Source organism: Halichoerus grypus, chromosome 12, assembly GCF_964656455.1.
Source record: "Halichoerus grypus chromosome 12, mHalGry1.hap1.1, whole genome shotgun sequence".
NCBI classification, from domain to species: domain Eukaryota; kingdom Metazoa; phylum Chordata; class Mammalia; order Carnivora; family Phocidae; genus Halichoerus; species Halichoerus grypus.
Genome location: NC_135723.1, coordinates 77,813,345 through 77,834,330, shown reverse-complemented (window position 1 = coordinate 77,834,330; position 20,986 = coordinate 77,813,345). Strand labels below are relative to the sequence as shown.

At 37.3% G+C, this 20,986-nt stretch overlaps 1 protein-coding gene across 3 annotated transcripts in view; it reads left to right on the top strand.

Moving 5' to 3' along the window:
* The window catches only part of FAM3C (FAM3 metabolism regulating signaling molecule C), a 53,352-nt gene extending 33,352 nt beyond the window's left edge, over positions 1-20,000 (top strand). For all 3 annotated transcript variants that reach the window (XM_078059504.1, XM_078059503.1, XM_078059505.1), the window contains 5 exons: positions 3,568-3,626; positions 4,762-4,812; positions 6,818-6,902; positions 16,857-16,983; positions 17,591-20,000. In XM_078059504.1, coding sequence (XP_077915630.1) covers positions 3,568-3,626; positions 4,762-4,812; positions 6,818-6,902; positions 16,857-16,983; positions 17,591-17,680 — 412 coding nt within the window. In that variant the 3' untranslated portion in view covers positions 17,681-20,000. The remainder of the gene's footprint in view (positions 1-3,567; positions 3,627-4,761; positions 4,813-6,817; positions 6,903-16,856; positions 16,984-17,590) is intronic.
* Positions 20,001-20,986: the final 986 nt, after the last annotated feature.

The window sequence follows — 20,986 nt, the reverse complement described above, 5'->3', positions numbered from 1 at the left end:
GTCTGTAGTGATATCCCATTTCACTTTTGATTTTGGTGATTTATGTCTTTTTTTCTGTCAGCCTTACTAAAGGTTTGTTAATTTTATTGACCTTTTTAATGAACAAGCTTTTTGTTTCATTGATTTCTGCTGTTTTTGATTGCTTTCCTTCTGCTTACTTTAGGTTTATGGGATTCCTTTTAGTTTCTTTTTTAATTTAAGTACTTAGTGTATAAATTCCTCTCTCGGTACTCTTTTAGCTATGCCTCACAAATTTTAATAAGTTAAATTTTCATTCATTGCAATGTGTTTTTTAATTTCCTTTCAGACTTCCTTTTTGACCCATGGATATTGAGAAGTATGTTGTTTAGCTTCCAAGTGTTTGGAAATTTTCCTATTATCTTTCTGTTACTGATTTCATTGTGGTTGAAGAATACACTTGGTGTGATTTCAATTCTTTTAAAAATGTTGAGGTTTATTTTGTGACTCATGATATGGTCTATCTACCTTTAGTATATGCTCCATGGACACTTGAAAAGAATGTGTGTTCTCCTCTTGTTGGGTAGAATGTTCAATAAATGTCATTTTGACACTGTTGGTTAATGCTGTTGTTGAGTTCTTCCATACTTTGGTAATTTTCTGTCAATCAGTTGTTGAAAGAGGGCTGTTGACATAACCAGCTGTGATTGTAAATTTTCTGTTTCTCTCTTCAGTTCTGTCTGGTTTTGATTCACGTAGTTTGTACCTCAGTTGCTTGATATATACACATTTAAGTTTACTCTGGCTGGCTGAAGTGACCTTTCGATCATTATGTAATCTCCCTCTCTGGTAATTTTCTTTGCTCTGGAGTCTATTTAATTGGTGTTAATATAGCCACTCCTACTTTCTTTTGTTTAAACAGCTTTATTGAGATATAATTCACATGCCATACAATTCACTCATTTGAAGTATACAGTCATGGTTTTTAGTATATCCACAGATATGTGCAACCATCTCTACAGTCAGTTTTAGAACATTTTTATACCTCAAGAAGAAATTGTGTCCTTTAGCTGTGTTGCCCTTCTACCCCATTCCCATCCCATTCTGCTCCCTTCTCCCCCGCTCCCCAACCAGCCCTAAGTAACCGTGTTTTACTTTCTGTCTCTATAGACGTACCTATTTTGGACATTATCATATAGAAGGTATTATATAATATGTAGGGGTTCTTTTGTCATCAGCTTCTTCACTTAGCATAGTGTTTTCAAGGTTCATCCATGTAGCATGTATCAATACTTCATTCCTTTTTATGACAGAATAATCCTCCATTATATATAGATATATCACATTTTGTTTATTCGTTTGTCAGTTGATGGACATTTGGTTTGTTTCTACTTTTTGGCTATTAGGAATAATGTTTCTATAAATATTTGTATATAAGTTTTGTATGGACATGTTTTCATTTTTCTTGTATACATACTTAGGACTGGATTTGGGTTCATATAGTTATTCTATGTTTAACTATCTGAGGAGCTGCCAGATTATTTTCTGAAGTGGCTGCACCAATTTACCTTCCAAAAGCAGTGTATGAGGGTCCCAATTTTTCCACATAACACTGCTTATTATCTGACTTACTGATTATAGCCATCCTAGTGGGTATTGAGTGGTATCTCACTGTGATTTCATTTTGCATTTCCCTGATGGTTAATGATATTTAACATCTTTTCATTTGCTTGTTGGCCATTTGTGTATCCTCTTCGGAGAAATGTCTATTCAAACCCTGCCCATTTTTAAATTGGATTCTTTATTATTGAGTAGTAATCCTGTGTTCTTCTGATTAAAGTTTACATGATTTTTCTCTTTCTACTCTTTTATTTTTTACCTACCTATATCATTATATTTAAAATCAGTTTCTTGATCTGAAACCAAAAAACTATTAGAAGAAAATCTAGGGAAAAAAGCTTTATGACATTGGTCTGGGCAATGAATTTTTTGAATAAGACACCAAAAACCTAGGCAACAAAAGCAAAAGTAGACAAATGAGATTGCATCAAACTAGAAAGCTTTTGCACAGAAAAGGAGACAAGAGAATGGAAAGTCAACCTACTGAATGGGAAAAAAAGTATTGCAAACCATATATCTGATAGATTAGCATCCAAAATATATAAGGAATTCCTGCCGCACTAGCAAGAAACCAAATAACCTGATTAAAAAATGAGTAAAAGGCCTAAATAGACATTTCTCAAAAGAGGAATACAAATGGCCAACAGGTATATGAAGAGGTGTCTTAACTCTTTAAATGAAATGTCATCCAACGTTTGTTAGAACAGCATTCATCCATCACTTGGAACCATGCTTTAGCTACAGATCTAAGTTCTATGAAAAGCAACATACTCTGTTAGAATCAGTTGGCTCTGTGGAATGCGTAATGAAATATTATAGCTTTTATTATTTGTGAAATTGTGTGCTACAAAATCCTTTATATTTTAGTAAAGTTTATAATAAACTTAGGCACCTGCCTGTGTAGGTATGGATGTCCCGTATATGGACATGTGTGTGTCTGTGTGTATATTCCCATATATGCATCCTTCTCCTGCTCCATCAACCTCAAACCAGTTGTTAATCATTGAACAGCACACCAGTAGCAGTATTACTATTACCTTGAGTTTTTAGACTGTAGATACCTACAATTTTAGTTATTAATTCTAATTCAGCCAACTGAACAGATACAAGCAAATGTTCCACTCATGCCTTCTGTTTCACAGAATCATAGTGGTCTGTGAGCTGCCCCTGGATGTTGATTACCTCAGGTGTGACAATGCAAGTGACTGTGCTTAGATGCAGTAATTAAATGAATGCAAGATTCCTTCTTCTGGGTATAGAGAAATTTTACATTGATAATCACTAAGGGAATGTTCACAATTAGGTGAAGTAGGTGAAACTCTTCTTGCTTTCAGATGATAAAAGCATCTCATTTCTGTTTCATGTCACATGGATATTGCAAAAAGTAGAAAAGAGATTATCAGTTGTTTGATCCTTTGAGAATGGTGCAAAATACGTGTTTACTGTCCACATGTTTTAAGGATTTTCTAAAATGGTATTTCAGAACCTGACACAGAGTAGCAAAAAATAGTCTACTATTTGGGTCCTGATACTTTTTAATATATCGATTTGTGAAATCTTACTTAAGGACATTGCTTAAAAATTATATAATATTAGACTGTCTTCTCTGATGTAGTAGAGATCTTTTTTTTTTTTTTTTTTAAAGATTTTATTTATTATTTATTTGAGACAGAATGAGAGAGAGAGAGAGAGCACATGAGAGGGGGGAGGGTCAGAGGGAGAAGCAGGCTCCCTGCCAAGCAGGGAGCCCGATTCGGGACTCGATCCAGGGACTCCAGGATCATGACCTGAGCCGAAGGCAGTCGCTTAACCAACTGAGCCACCCAGGCGCCCTAGTAGAGATCTTTTAATCTCCACTGCAGTTCTTAAACAATTGTGTGTATATATAATATCCCCAACTTTTTTTTTTTTTTTGGCATGGTTTTATTTCTCTGATAATGTTTATGTACAGTATCTAATTCTAAATTTGTCTTGACTTTTCTCCTTCAGTTTAATGAGTGGTGTTAAGAATAATGTTGGAAGAGGGATCAATGTTGCCTTAGTAAATGGTAAGAATAATTATTTTACCTTACAGATGTGGTCAGTGGATATTCATGTGGCCCAGAGTAAAATGCCCTCTGCTGTCAAGGGGTCAGGTTAGAAAGTGCTACACTTGATACTAAAGCCCTCTCCCCAACGTCCTCCCATCCTCCTGAAAAACCAACTCTACGTGGTGACTTGGTGTCTAAGTGCGAGAGCATGCTTCCTTGGAAGCACCCTCCTTGCTGTACAGCATGTGGAGAGTTTCCCATGGGGTTGTCAGGCTAAACCCAACCTAACATTAAATTGATGAATTCTGAAGGTGTTGGATTCTAACAATGGGAAGACAGAGTGACACATGAGGGTTTGTAAATGACAAAGGGTCATGGACTGATGGAAGGGGTGGGGAGAGGGATGAAGAGTAAGGATTAATTGTAACTTTTCAGTATTGTCCACATTTGTCCCATAAGTTCATTAGTGAAAATAAGTTCATCGAATCCTGAGGGTCTCAAGTGTTCTTGCAAAATCAAATCTGAAAATACAAACCCATGAAATAAGGCCTGACTGCATGATTGTCTTTTCCTTCTGGTACGGTAACCCTCTGAGGCTGTATCGGGCGATTAGGGACCATGCCCGCCTTACCCAGTTCGTAGTATAGGAAAATATTTTTTATTTCTTTCACAACAGAAGATAAGTTTCTGCATTTTTACTCTATTTTCTTACATAAAAGTTTCTATACGTATTTGATAGCAAAAAAGATACATTTTAAAAGGGAAATCTGAAAAAAATTTAAAAGATGGCTTTAATGGTAGAAAACGCAAGTCATCTTTTTGTAAAAGGTTTACGTATTTTTTGCTAATTCTTAAATAAGGGAAGATGGTAACACACAAGGATGAAACCTAACTGAAGTTGAGCGGTCTACATTCAGCTGTGAACTTCAGTTTGCTGCTCCTTGGCTTATGAGATTCGTGAGAAAGTCCAGAATTTTAATTTATTCAAAAGTTATTCTTAGAAATATATTTCAGATGCATACAGTTCAGATTTTAAGTCTCAAAATAATTCTTTCTCTGCTAATGAATCCAAACCCATCACTGGATAAGATCTCCTGTCTTACACAGTGTATATTTCAATTGCATAATCTGACATGAATTCCATTTCTTTCAGGAAAAACAGGAGAAGTAGTAGACACCAAATATTTTGACATGTGGGGAGGAGGTAAGTGTGAATAACACATAACTGTTCTGTTGCTAACACTGACTTCTTAGGCTTCCTCAGTATAATATAGCCCATTAATGAGAGATTGATGGTATATTTGTGTTAGTTCATTTTCTCTTCTCACTAAACATCCAGCTATAGTGAAGTATTAGGTCATATTGCATTTACTTTGCTTTTTTTTTTTATGGAAATTGTGTGTGTAATTAAGAGCAATGATATCAAAATTGAGATTTTAAAAATCTGAGTCCTGTTTTCTGCAGGACAACTAATTGAAAGCCTTGGATCCTTTAAGTCTCTGACATTTTTTAAAAAGAATAAGTAATTTGGAGAAGGGCATAAACAATTTAAGCATTTTTAACTTAATTGACATTTTTTGCATATGATTTGTTAGTCTCAAAAAGTAAATTATAATTAGGATTATTATTAAAGTAGATGAATATTTGAGAGAAGGCCTTTTTCTTTTTAGTTCATTGCACTTAGAGCAGTTCACAGGCATCTTCCTAATGTGGAAGTTCCTCAAGGAACAGGTGTAAGTCAGTTACCCACATGCAGAAGCAAGGACCTAGCATCTTGAACAAGAGTGTGCCCAAAAGAAATTTCTTCCTCAAATCTCATGTAAGGCCAACACTGATTTATCTTTTGATTCTTTTCTAAGTTGTTGGTTCAGGATATTTCTTAGCATGAGGCTGTGCCCTGTACCTCCCCGTTTCCAACCCCTTTATATATTCCCTAGAAGCCAATAACTGGTAGTCTTCTTGAAATTTATGTTAGGTTTTCAGACCATTCAGCTTTTCTAATACCTCTTCAGCTTGTAATGAGATGTAGTGTTTTATTTATTTTTTAAATGAGATTAGGAGGACTTTTCATAGCTGTAAAAACGGTATAAATTTAAGATGCTGCCATCAGTTTTAGCTTCTAATGGCATAATTGGCCTTACCAACACTTAACTACCTGGAAACACTCTTGCAGAACCTTCGTTGAAATCAGACGCTCTGTTGCTTCATCACAGGTAGATTAATTACACCAAAAAGTCTCTTCAGGTGAAGAAAGAGTTGCATTTGACTTCCGTCTGTGCATTTAAAAGGAAATGATTTGTTAGCTGCTCTGTTATATTTTCTCAAGAGTTGAAAATGCTATTATTATAAAATAGAATTCAGTTAGAGGACATCTTTGGAATTTTTGCTGTGGAAAGAAACTGGGTAAATTTGAAGCGACCCAGTTCTGAAGCAATGTTAGACTTGGGGACTACATGGAGACCTGACATTGGAGAGTTTGAAGACGTAGAACGATCGGTAGTATGTGATCTAGCTCTGCCATGCCAGTGTGTGGTCACCGAAGTGGTTTATCTTTAAGTTTTCGTGTATCTTGGTGCACTAGACGAAGCAGATAATGACCGTAGTATTTGCCATAATTAGATATAACCTTCATTCCTTCCCCTAGTTTACAGGAATTAGATGTGCCCAGAGGATCCTTTAAATCAGAGTGTATATATGTATGCATGTATGTTCTTGTGTGTGTGTGTGTGTGTATTTATATAATATTTTAAGAAATTACAGAACCTTTTATGAATTAGATAAAAGCTCTGTATCCTCCTCTTAGATAAGTACCCATACAAACAATTTTACATATGCTCTGAGAATCCATGAGCTTTTCTTCTACGCTCCTCCCCCATCCCCATCAGGTTTCTTTCTTCAAATTGTCAGTCATACTTTAATACAACTTTGCTCTGTTTTTTTTCATTTAGCCCCTGGAATATCAGTACAGAAGACACATAGGATGAATCAGGGTTGGGAAATTCTAAGTTGATGGTGGGATCCTGTTAAAGGACAAAGTTCATTTTTAATCTGTTCATAAGCTTTGACTCCCTTTTGGTTACTCTACATTTGAAATTATTGATTTGCAAATACTTTATATTTTAGTTAATATTAACTTTTAAGTGGTTATCATGACGGCTACTTAGTCACTAAAAAACCCCAAAACCCATCAATCCTTTCTTTTTCTTCAGATGTGGCCCCATTTATTGAGTTTCTGAAGTCCATACAAGATGGAACAATAGTCTTAATGGGAACATACGATGATGGAGCAACCAAGTATGTAAACTTAAAAATTTATATTATTTTTGGAACTATAATTAATTATAAAGCAATACATTTTCAATGAAAAAATTTATAAAATAGAGCAAAGTAATCAATTCCAGATAAACACTATTAACATTTTATTTGCTTCCTTCTTTCTGTGTATTTATCATACATATATTGTCATAAAATTCGATCCACATACCTCAAGTTTGTTATGCCCTGTTTTTAACAACCTTAAATTGTTTTTTCTCTAACATTAATATTCTTAAGTAGCATTTTTCATGGCCTACCAACAGTTGATCATATGTCCCCACCTTTATTTAAAATTTCCCTATTATTGCCAGATTTATTTTATTATAAATAACATTTCCATAAACATCCTTTTCCATAAATGATTTTGCATTTTTGATTATGTCCTTAGGGTAAGTTCCTAGAAGTGGAGTTAACTGTGAAAGAATAGGTGTGATAATGTTTTTCATAATGTTTAACACATGGTAATTTATAACTTTTTTCTTAAAATTGCATATGTTGTAAAATTTGTAAAATCAGAAAAGCACAAAGAAAAAACAAGTTACAGTTCATCTATTCAGTGATGACCACTGATAATTTAGTTTCCATATCTAGTTTTCTTAATATACATATTTTCTTCATCTTAAACATTTGGAATGCTAGTATTTATAGCATTTCTTTTGATTTATTTATGTGGTGGATATTTTCCTGTAACATTAAATAGTTTTGATAAGAAAATTGTTCATGTCTGCCTCATATAATTCTTAAACATGTGTCTTGATTTAAAATTTATTTAATAAAACACCTACTGCTGGACCCTCAGGCTATTTCCAAATTTTCATACTTAGCAAAAGTGTACTGTCTTAAAAATTTTTGAACAGTCATCTCTATTTCCTTAAGACAGATTTTTTTTGAGGTGAGGTGTTGAATTAAAGGATGTGTATGTTTTTTAAAAAGGATTTTTTAAAGTTTATACAAATTTAACATGTCTCTCAGAAGTTCCAGGACACCGATTGTTTTTAAGAAGTTTTGGAAAGAGATTTTGTTAATGTGCCTTTCTTTGGTTATTGGTGAGATTGCATTTTTTTTTCACAAGTATATTTGGCTCTTTCCCTCGCAAAGTTGTCTTTTGACCATTTAGGTTGACTCCGAAGTTTAGACTCATTCTTATTTAGTGAAGTGTATGGATTTTTCATTTTAGTTTCTTCTACTTTTATACTTGAGAAGTATTTTCCCATCTCCAAATTGAATACTTAGTAGATTTTCCTATTCCAGTGACTTCACTGTTTTCATGTATTTTAAAAAATGCATTCATTATTTCCCAGTGGCTTACAATGCCTATTTTTATGTAGATTTGACTTTGTTTTTAGTTGTGTTCTGTTCCTACTTCTTCCTGCCCCAATCAGACACTATTATAATTTTTTAATAACTATTTTATAAAAATTAAGTATACTACCTTTCTGGGGTGGCTGAGACCCCTTTAATAGCGTTTCTCAAATCCCTTCTATGATATTTTATCCAGATGAAAAGTATGATACTTTTGTCAAGAATGAAAGACATCCTGTACAGATCTTAATTGAAAAGGCTTGAAATTCCACCTCAGAATATGGCATGTCTTTCTATTTATTGATTTTTTCTACACGTATTTAACGTGTAACTACATTATTGCAGATTTGCACTAACAAAACAGGGCTATGGGCACCTGGGTGTCTCAGTCAGTTGAGCGTCTGCCTTCTGCTCAGGTCATGATCTGAGGGTCCTGGGATCAAGTCCTACATTGGGCTCCCTGTGCAGTGGGGAGCCTGCTTCTCCCTCTCCCTCTGCCCCTCCCCCCGCTCAGGCTCACGTGCTCTCTCTCAAAAATAAATAAAATCTTTAAAAAAAAAAAACAAAACGGGGCTACTTTGTGACTGTTTTAAAACTGAAGTATTTTCTTTGACATACATTATAGCTGGTTCAACTAAGGATGTGTTAAATCCGTAGATCAATAAAATTGGCATATGCATCCATTGCCATTTAGCTACCTAGAACTAAACAGAATGTAATTAGGCTTTCCTTACCAAAAACCAAGTAACTCGCTGTTTGCTTTTGCTGATAGGATATTACATGTATAATTTGAGGTTTAAAAATTTTTAAAAACCCTACTTTTCTGAATAGACACACATGACCTCTCTTTTTCATCATGTTATTTCATTATTATACCTGCTCGGCTTCAGACCTGTTTCTCTTCTAATAAGAAATTGTGGTCATACCTAAGAATTAAGGCAGGATGATGTTTATTCTTTAGCTGCTATTTATTGGTGCCCATCACATACCAAAAGCGGCCTCAGAAGACGTTCAACCTGTAAGGCAAAAACAGAAATCTAAGCTTGGATGTCTTTACACTTGTATATGTATCAGTATATGATTCAACTTCTATGCAGTTAAATGAATTCAGTTGTGTGCATTTTCATTTTGGGGCACATGAATTTGTATTTTGAATACTTCCTTGTTCCAAATACAGGTTAAATAAATTGTATCATGTCCTTTATACAAAAATGGACAATCCTTATAAATGGCCATCTACATCTATTAAATATAACAGAATATAAACATATTCCTTGGCAGGTATCTGATTGTGGAACATTTGAAATGATTCATCAGTGGTGGAATACCCAGTCTTTCATGGGAATAGAAGTTCTGCTTCAACTGATATGTGTTAGCGCTTTTCTTTACATAAGGATGCTGGATTTTGCCTCAAAAGGAGTAGTTTGTTCTCCCACTTATACCCAAAAGAGTCTACCTTTTTTTTTTTTTTTTTTTTTTTTGGGAAGATTTTATTTATTCGTGAGAGAGAGCGAGCACAAGTGGGGGAGCAGCAGAGGGAGAGGGAGAAGCGGGTTCCACAGCAAGCAGGGAGCCCGACCCGGGGCTGCATCCTAGGACCCTGGGAACAAGGCCTGAGCCAAAGGCAGGCACATAACCAGCTGAGCCACCCAGGCGCCCCTGCCCAAAAGAGTTTAGAATATGAAATGGATGTGCCTGCTTTCTCCAACAGGGAGTTGGTATCCGTTCTCCATAGTTGTCCCTGTCTGATCCCAGTACTCCTATCTGCAGTGAGCTCCTTGGCTGTACTGTGAACTTCTGAGAATGTCTGGGCTTGGTCTCTATCAGAGCATTTCCCAAAGTGTGTTCTGGTGGGATCCCAGTTCTCTAAACCTGTACTGGGGGAATAAGTTTGGAGATGGCACCTTGCATTTTGCCCCTTTCAGGGATTTATAATGCAGGGCCCTGAACTTTGGCCCTAAGGAAACCTCTTTACCTTTGTTTATCCCAGTATTTCTTGATTTTAACAAGGAAGCCCATTTTATTTGTGTGTGTTTTTTTTTGAAGATTTATTTATTTGAGAGAGAGAGTGTGTGCAGGGGGAGGGAGAGAGGGAGGAGAGAAGCTGACTCCCCACTGAGCGTGGAGCCCTACTCGGGGCTAGATCTCAGGACCCTGAGATCATGACCTGAGTTGAAATCAAGAGTTGGATGCTTAACTAACTGTACCATCCAGGCACCCCTGGAAGCCCATTTAAAACAAAACAAAACAACAACTATATTTAAGAACACTTACATTTGGAGAATGCAGGTCTCTAATGATGCCTACTTTCTACCCAGACCCCTCTAAAATAAGTTCTTTTTTTGGTTCATTTAATGAAGAATTATAATAGTTTGAATGAGCAAGCTAAATTTTGCTATTGTATTCCTCCCTTTGGAGACAACACTCTATGACATGTGTACCTCCTGGCTAAGTGAAGGGTTTAAATGCAGGTGTCCTGAAGTATGGGATCTGAAAAGTCCTTGTTTCTGCACCCCACGCCGGGCAGAATTCCCAGGGACTGTTCTACAAATAGCACCTCTGAAGGGCGCCAGTATCTCATCATTCTCTATTTGAAACAAAACAAAAAAGTATCCCTAAGTCAACGAACATTATGTTCTCAGGGTTGGTCTTCCTCTAAATTCCACCAGGTAGTCTTAGTAGTCTTAGCCTGGGTAAATGGAACAATAAATATGTTCCCCAAATCATTTGATGCTTTACTTGTTTGAAACTAATGAGCATTTCTCTTTCAGTCTTCCCTTTCCCTGCTCAGTACTCAGGGCTCTTGTAACCTTCTGTCATGTTAAGTTTCTAGGTGGGTTTACTCTCCTGGCTGCATTTTTTGGGCATTGGTTCTCTGGTTGATTATCAACCCTTTAAAATGAGTGCCCCAGTCAAACCCAGGGTTCCTGATGGGGTCTGGCCATTTCAGGGTACAGCGGAGGTGCCAGCTTTTACCGTGTTGGAGATACGCTTCTTTGAATATTTATACAGACTAGTATTATATTCGTTTTCTTTAAAAGGTCACGTCACATTTTTGGCTCGTGAATTTTTGGTTAAGTTAAAGTCTCAGATCATTTCATTTGCTCTCTGACCTTTTTTTCTTTTTTTATAACCACTGCCAAATCAGGTCTTTCTCCGCATTCAGGACTTGATTTTGTTTAATCCTTGTTATCCTTGTTAAATTTAATTTTGCTGACTTTGGCCCATTAGGTCATGATGCTGACATTTGTCCTATGAGAGTTCCATGATCCAGGCTTTGTAGTCTCTCCAGAGTCATTCTTGTGTCTAAGTTGAAGTCATTGATAAAACTATTCACCAAGGGCGGTGCGCCATCCTGCCAGGGTCCTCCTCCAAGGGTTTCTTCTGTTAATCAACTACAGAAACTGTTTTTTAAACAGCTGCCCATGTACCCTAACAGGCAGCCCATCCAGCTGCTGTTCCATTATTTTATTCATAGAGGCTGTTTTCAGAGACTCTCAGATGCTCACTTGAAATTCATGAGCTATGCTAATTACACTGCCCTGATCTCCTGCCCGCAAACCTCTTCAGATGCCGAAATAGCTGACATGACCTTAACTTGGCTTGATTTATTCCTCCCTCTTCCTCACTACCCCCTCTTTTTCCTCCTCCCCCCCCTTTTTTTTGTTCACAGGCTCTCCTTGTTGTAATCCATTCTAGAATTTGCTAAAAATTGGAAGTAGCTTTATTGACCATTGTTTCTAAAAATTTCCTTGCCTTTTTTTGAAGACTGGAATATGTAATTTACTTTTAATGACTTAGCATCTTCATTTTCCATGATGTTTCTAAAATAACAGACACTACCTTGAAGATTATATTGAAGTTCCTTAGAATTTAACTGTGTGACGTGTGTGGGCCTGGAGGCTTACTTTACAGCACTGATATAGACATTCCTGAACTGCTCTTCCCTTTTTACGTCAATCAGAGTGTTTGCCTCCCTGGAAAAGGCAGGCATGCTTTGATCTCCATATTATATCATTCTTGTAAAACAGTGGATCCCTTCGTTGTTTGCACTTGGTAGCAAAAGTTCTTTGTGTGGCCTGTAATGGCTTTATGAGTCTCATCTTATCCTGAGCACTACCGGTCTTCCTGGTAGTAATATTCAGAGTTTCCTCATTAGTAATATGATTTGCCCTATGCTTTTGGACACTTCTGAGTTTGTGCCCATCACAGAACACTCCTGTTGTAGCACTAATTTATAATCTATCCTCCTCTCTTTTCCAAGGTCGTTAGCAATTATATAGTGAAAATTATTTGTTTTTTTTTTTTTTTTTTGTCTTTGAAGAGTCCTATTCTCATAAGAGCTTCTAATCTGAACTTTTTATAACGTGCTGTCTTTAAAGTCTAGGCTACATGGTCACCTGTGCCTAGCTTTGCTTTTTCTTCAGTCTCTTGAAGTAATGTGGCGATTTTCTTCCAAAGTTCTTGACACTTCTACTTCCCAGGTGGGTCTTCCCTGTTAATCAGAGTGGGGCCCAGAATATTAATTCTCCATGTTGCTTTCAAGAAAGGGAGCATTGGCCTGTTGTGGTGGCATGACTGTGGGGCTCTCAGATGCTCCTCCTCCCCAGCAAAGATGGAGGCGGGTCTCTGAGTCGCCCCCTCTCCCGTTCCTGTTGCCTCCATTGCTACTCCCTATCGCCCCTGTGCAGCTTTAGAATCTCTTCAGAAAAACTTGGTCCCTATCTCTGCCATCTTGTTTGTCGCAGAATAATTTTTGATTCATTTTAAAGAAAATTCTTAACTAAAATAATTTATTCCATAAAAATTTTCAACATCTCAGCTAATTTTTTAATAACATTTGTTTTTTATTTTTTAATAGCTTATTTATTTATTTAGAGATAGAGCACAAGCTGGGGGCACTGAGGGGCACAGAGAGTAGGAGAGAGTCTTAAGCAGGCTCTACACCCAGTGTGGAGCCCGACGCGGGGCTTGATCTCACGACCCTGAGATCGTGACCTAAGCTGAAATCAAGAGTCCGATGTTTAACCAGCTGAGCCACCCACATGCCCCAGCATCTCAGCGAGTTAAGACCATTCGTGGAGATTAAAGTATTTGTAACAAACTCAAGGTGCTCCTATATAGAATAAAAGCTTATATCTTTAAAATTTATACCATGTATACATTAGTTACACTGGCTTGTAAAGAAATGGGACATTTTGATACCTAACGTGTATTGAATCAGTGCTGAAAATATTGGCTACCTTTGCATGATTTTAAACTTCTTTTTGAAACATGAAATCGTCTTCTACTTAAATGAAAGATTTGAAAAAGGAATAATGAAATCCTTCAAATTCTACATAGGCAGAGCAGAGAACTTTAGAAATTATTGAGAAACTTAATCTTGTTTTACAACCATACTTAGATATACATAGAGACACGTGGCAGGGGTGCCCGAGGCCACCCCTGGGTCTGATGATTTGCTAGGACTCCCAGGACCCGGCCTGCAGCCCTGCTCACCTCATGGCTACTATTTTTTACAGCAAAAGGATACAAAGCAAAATTAGCAAAGGGGAAATGTGCGCTGAGTGAAGTCCGGAGGGAACTGGGCTTCAGGTTCCCCGAGTCCCCTCCCAGGTGGAGTCACACAGGACGCGCTTCCCTCCTCCGGCGACAGACGGTGACAGCACTGCGAAGTGCTGTCTAGTATGTACTGGGGACTCGGTGCCCAGGGATGTTACTTGCTGCTGCTCAGAGGCACCCCCGCCTGACCCCCCCCCCCCCCCAAATTCCAGCCTGCCCGGCAGGAAGTAGGTGTTCTGCAGAGACTGCACCGCTTGTGCAGCGTCCCGTTGCCGTCAGTTCCGGAGTGGGGGGAGCCCTCGCCGCATCCAGGCTGCCCCGCTGGGCCTTTCTACAGACAGCCTCCCAGGCCGCTGTGCCCCGCCCTTCCCTGCGCGGGACCTGCGGGCATTCTCCCGGGAAAGGAGGAGGAAGGAGACAGATGAACGGAGCGAGTCCAAGCAAAGCGAAATTTTCCAGTTGCTTCTAGATCTCTGGCTAACTCGGCTTAGTTTATTCACGTAGATCAAAATGATCAGTTCTGAAATTCAGAAGTACAGGAATAAAAATGACTGCCCTTCAATGTATTTCTTAATTGATGTAAGACTCATAGACAAGGAAGATTTTATTCACAATTTTTGCAGGCAGCCAGGCCTGCACTGGGATAAACCACCTACTTTGCAGGCAGTTTTTGCATCTAAAGCAGTCCCTTGGCATTTGTGAACTTCACATTCATTCATTCATTGAGCAACCCTAAGAGCCCATGAGGTGCCAGTGGAAACAAGAAGACAGGGTTCAGGCAATGCCTTCAGGGAGTGTCCCTCTAATACACACCTTGCTTATCAAGTGAGCAAACAAATGTGGAGTGATGGCTGATTCATGTAAGCACGGCATAGGATAACGTGGCTGCAGACTTCGGGGAGAAGGCTGGAAGCACGTGGACTTGAGTCTCTGAGGTCTCAAAATCTTCAGAGAGGCCAGGGCTCCAGGGGTTCTTTTGCACAGTTATTTCATTTATTTTTATTTCACCAGGTTGTAAGTGCATCACTTTATATAGATTTGGGTCTGAAAGTCTAAATATTCTAGGGTTATAGGTGATTTTCTCAGTGATTCTCGTGAACTTCCTCCAGGAGAGCAGTGCCCAGGCTGTGGTTAAAACAGTTCCAGTACTGGGTATTTACCCCCCAAAATACAAAAATACTAATTCAAAGGGGTAGAAGCACCCCTATGTGTATTGCAGCATTATTTACAATAGCCAAGATAACAGAAGCAGCCCAAGGGTCCATCGAAAGGTGAACGGATAAAGAAGATGTGGTGGATATGTATATACGTGTACACACACACACACACACGAATTTTAGCCATAAAGAAGAATGAAATCTTGCCATTTGCAATGACATAGATGGATAGAGCTAGAGAATATAATGCTAAGTGAAGTCAGTAAAGAAAGACAAATACCGTATGATTTCACTCATGTGGAATTTAAGAAACAAAACAAGTAAAGGAAAAAGAGAGCAAGACAAACCAAGAAACAGCCTCTTAACTATAGAGAACAAACTGCTGGTTACCGGAGGGGAGGTGAGTGGGAGGATGGGGTAATAGGTGATGAGGATTAAGGAGTGTCCTTGTTGTGAAGAGCACCAGGTGTTGTATGGAATCATAGAATCAATATATTGTACACCTGAAACTACTATAACACTGTATCTTAACTACACTGGAATTAAAATTAAAAAAAAAAAATTGTTCCACTGCCCATGGATGTGGTTTGCATCAATTGGATGTCTAATATATATATATATATATATATATGCAGTTCTTTCTTTTTTATGAAGTTTTTTTAAAACAAATTATTTTGTTCATCTTGAAGTTAGTTAAATGAGAACTCTTGTACCTAGTGTTTCTTTCATTAATACATTGAAGGAGCTGACTGATACTAGCATGAGATGTTTCAACACTGTCAGATAAATAAGTACCTTCTTCACTCATGCTATTTGCATTTAGTGATCCCCCCTCCTCCCCCAGCTATTTGCAAATATAAAACTTCCCTTGACTCAGATTTTAGCAGAACAGACCTCTCCAAATGACCTGTAAGTGCCATCTTTTGGGAGCTATAGAGACCTTACTGCCTTTTTTTTTTTCTCTACAGCCAGCATGTTATCTACTGAATCTCTTCTTTTTTTGTGAGACAGGGGAGATTGAGAATTCTCAGCATTAAGATAATAACCTACACAAAATTTATTTCTTTTTCTAAAGATTTTATTTATTTGACAGAGACCTAGAGCCAGAGAGCACAAGCGGAGGGAATGGCAGAGGGAGAGGTAGAAGCAGGCTCAGCACTGAGCAGGGAGCCCGATGGGGACTCGATCCCGGGACCCTGGGACCATGACCTGAGCCGAAGGCAGACACTTAACCATCTGAGCCACCCAGGCGCCCCCCCTACACAAAAGTCCTTAATGCCAAATTTCATTTAGCTGTTTCCCTACCACTTGACTTTTGCCACTGCCCTTCCTCGTTGGCAGGTACTTAACTGCTCTCTGGTTAATGTTCATTTTTATTAAATAATCACTCGACATTATTATTAAAGTATAATTTATATACTTACTCTCAAGGTTCATTTTCTTTTAAAGACACCATAGTATTAGAAGCACCTAGATTTTTGTTAGCATTTACCTTTATTCAGATGTAATTCACAAAGGGATTAGTGGAAATTCAAAGTGATTTTTAATTTTACGAAGATATGGGTTGCTTAAGACCTTGTATTAACCTAAGTAGGCATCTGCTAACTACAGGATCCCTTATTTATTTGATGGATGTGGATGAAAGTGAATTATTGTAAAATAAAGACATCTAAAAGGTATTTCTTCGTAGAATAAACTTAAAACTAATTGCTAGATTTCGTGAGTGTTGTCACTAGAGAATTCAAATAGCAGGAATGTTGCTCTGAAAAAAATTCTGTATTTTTTTATGTTCTCGTATTTAAGCTGGTATTTTCTCATCCATGTTACATGTTAATATACTGGCGAATCAGTATGACTTAGATAATGTACAGTGCTCTGTGTTTATCGTGTTATTCTTTTCTTCCTCTTTAAGACTCAATGATGAGGCACGGCGGCTCATTGCTGAATTGGGAAGTACATCTATTACTAATCTTGGTTTTAGAGACAACTGGGTCTTCTGTGGTGGGAAAGGCATCAAGACAAAAAGCCCCTTTGAACAGGTTAGTGTCTTAGACTTTCATAATTAATGGACAAAAGTAGATTGTGTGAAACCATACAGTGCATAGTCGTATCCTAGTTATTTGAAACTTAGACAAAGCAGCCATTAAATATGTTTATATGTTTTTTCATAAGCTCTTGGTAATCAGTTACTTGAAATAATCATACACTGATTTAAAATCAAAACTGAAAAATAGTCCTATTCTGCATGGAAAATTTTTTCCTATATGACAGTGCATCGGCATATGATTGCCTTTATCATGAGCCGTTTAGGAAGCGTTCATAAAGATTTTATTTGAGCTTTTGATAGTATAATCAGTTAAGTTTAGAAATACTTTAGAACTTAGTAGAATGTAAACTTTGCCTTTTGGCTAACAAATGATCCTTCTGAAAACTTCTGCACTGTTTTGTTCTTTCGGCTGGTATTTGAAGGTCTGCCTGACCCCAGGGGTTGCTCATTTACTCTCTTGAACAGTAATTTGCATGAATTCATCACTGACATGAGTGTTACTGAAACGAGTACACTAAAGTATGTTATGGTAGAGAAGCAGTTCATAAAGGTTGTTTTTTTTTTTTTTTAAACTGTATACTATTACTGTATTCCAACAGCACATAAAGAACAATAAGGACACAAACAAATATGAAGGATGGCCCGAAGTTGTCGAAATGGAAGGCTGCATCCCCCAGAAGCAAGATTAATGCAGAGGAACTTGAAGGAAACGCACTTTCACTATTAATGGCTGAGCTGTGACAGAGAAGCTACATGTAAATACTTTAGGAGCATGCAGCCATCTCGGTGTGTGCATGAGCATTATCTCTTTTGATATCAGGATTATTTATTGCTAACGTAAATAGACGCCTTTGTAAATAGTCATCATAATGAGCAAATCACTGAACCATTTCTAAGCACATTTCCCTAATAATAGTACAGTGTTAGACTGCTACAGTAATGACATCTTTTAATTCTAAAAGCATACCCAGTGGATAACTGAATAGATTGTGAAAAATACATTGATATACATACGGGTTGCTGTGAAAACCTATCATGGAATAATATGGATTTTAGGGAGGAGACTTTGTTTTATTTTATATATGTATGCGTGTGTGTGTGTGTGTATATATACATATTCGTATATATATATGCATATATATGTTGACTTTTAATGATAGTATCTTTTAAATTACAAAGATACTTGGCTAGTTGTGTGTGTAATGTTCCTTTATAGTCTGACTTTCTGGTGTACCTTTTTTCTGTTTTTCTCTTCTCTTCCCAAAAAACCTAGAAATAAAATGATATGAAAACCTGTATCAGATATGTGAAAAGCACAACAGAATTCTTTTTTTTAATGTACACAGTAAAAAAGGAAATATGTAAATGTAGGTGGTATTCAGGACTGTAGCTTTCTGGGTTTTGTGTTGGCAGTGTGAATAATTTGAATTCACAGAAGCTGCTTAGAATGAGGCCGGGGGCGGCAGCCGCACAGAGCCAGGGACACGGGCCCCGGCCCTTCTGCACCCTAACCAGGGGGTTCGGGACAGCCGTGGCTATGTAGTTAACACAACGCTGGTGGAGGTTTCCTTATTTAATTGTTACCAGCATTGGCCAAGTGGTTTGGAAAGAGGCATGCTTTAATGTCACCATTATTTTGATGGTAAACCAAGAAATATAATTCTGTATTCATCTAACTTCATAATAGCAATTTTTGCCTGAAGATACAACAACATATTTAGGAAAGTCTTAAATACTGAGTGGACTGATAACATTTAAAAAATAATCTTTATTTCACTCCAGATGATTTCATACCCAGCTCTACATAAAATTGTGTTCACTTGAGATGTTCACTGAATGGCTCAAGTTTGTTTTTGTTTTGTTTTGTTTTTGTGTTAGGGCATTAAATACCTATAGTGTATGAAGTATCTTAAACTGGAACATAAATTAACGATCATACTACTCCCAATAGAAGGCAGCACTTAAATTTTGAATCTAAATTTTAGATGACTTGTATAAAAAAACTAAAGGCAGTATTTTTATTTTGCTGTAAACCAACTTGGAAGCTATTCAGCTATTTCTTAAATATTAATGGACTTTGGGGTACTGGTTCTTCTCTCAAACTGAATGTAATTCAAGAATAAATGCACCTTACACATTTAAAGAATTTTTGTAAACTTTTCAGATTTCTGGTGCTTATATTATAACTCACATTCAGCATGTGTATCTTGACATTTAAAATACTTCCCTAAATTCTGTCAATTAAAAGAATAGCTATTTTCCAGTTCCAGGGATGGTGAAATAAATGTTGCGTTTTTGCATTTTTTTTTTTTTTTTAAATAATGAAAATACTCTTGGTTTTGCATTGTGAATTGTTTTGTATTGTCTGGCAAAGTAATATACCTGCAGAACTTCATATTAATGTTTGTCAAGCATTTATTGTACTGCTTAGCATGGAAAATTTAAGACATTCCTGTGGTTTAACACACTAGTATCCTCAGGATATATCTTAACATGTATAGAATTTAAGTATCCAGATGGCAAGACATCCCTTTCGCGGTAAAAACTATAAAACGATCGCTTCATGAAGCTGTGCAAAATGTCCGAAGAAGGGAGAAAGACAGATTCTTGGGGCGGCTTTGGTGCAGTTTGCTTTTGTTTCAATTCTGTCTTGTATAGATCGTGCCAACTTTGGAAGCAATAATTTTACTACATTTCATGTTCAGATGTCTTTTAAAAGTCCACATTGTAAATGAAACAATGTTCCTTTAATGTTAAGAATTTTCTTTATTAAAATCAGAAATTTGGCATTGACATTTTGGTATATTAAATGGTGTATAAGGACTTTCGGATGCATATTTTTTATTTGTAATCACAAAATTTTTTTTTTCTGGAACAAGTGTATTATAATGTTCCTATTAATTAAGCCAAGACAGTAGGAAAATAAGTGATATTTGGGAAATTAAAGAAAAATTGAGCCAGAGTCTTTATATTCCTGACTTTAATTTGATTAAAGTAAAATTTATCATTGTTCTGTCTGCATTTTGTATTTGTTTTGAAATGAATCAGCTAATATTTTATTATTTTATACCAGGTGAAGCTCAAGGCATTTAGCCTGCATTGCATTTATACTTCAACAGTTTTTACAAATTATAATTTGAAACCCCCAAAAGAGATGATAGTTTCAATTCAATTGACATACCCCATTTTTAATCGAAGGAATGAGAAATGCATTGAGTTCAGGTAGAATATTAAGAGTACAAATATATTTAGAATACTTTTTAAAATGAGTATTAAAGAAAAAAATTACTTGTGTTGATCAGGGAAAAGATTTGCCACTTAACCTCTTCAATCAGGCCTTGGACAGCAGTTGGTACATGTAGATTAACAGTGGCAGGGTAAAGTACCAAATTTTACCTTTTCTAAAGCACCCCTCGGAATTATTTTGCTGCCTCTACCCAGGATGATTTTTCTATCACATACTTGGTTTTTGATTGTCACATGCCAATAGCTACTCAATACCTGTTCCCCTCAGAGCTCTCTCAGTTTCACTACTCCCATCCTGCTGCTTGTGTCTCTTCTCCCACACCCCCTTTCTTGAGGTTCCTGTCAAATCAAAGGTAGCTAGAGCAAAAACTAGGCAGGCCTGGCTTGGGAGCGGCAGTCTGTTGCTAGGCAGCTTGAGGAAGCATGGGGAAGGCCATCCAGGAACCTGAGACTACGTCCACCAGTACCTTCCTGCAATCCAGCGAGGGTGTAGGCCACTGGAGGGCAGCTCTATGGAGGAAATGCTTTCAACACTACGATGTCTCTTCTAGAAAGGAAAAGGACTGGCTGGCCCTTCAGTTAGAAGAAAAATGCCTCTTGCCTTGTTTGATGGGCAGTTTATAAGCAGACTTATTACGGGGAAGACCACCTTCCCAGAACAGCTAGTTCACAGGTACAACTTGCTGCCGTTACTAAACTCACCGTTTGGGGGTGCCTGGCTGGCTCAGTCAGTAGAGCATGTGGCTCTT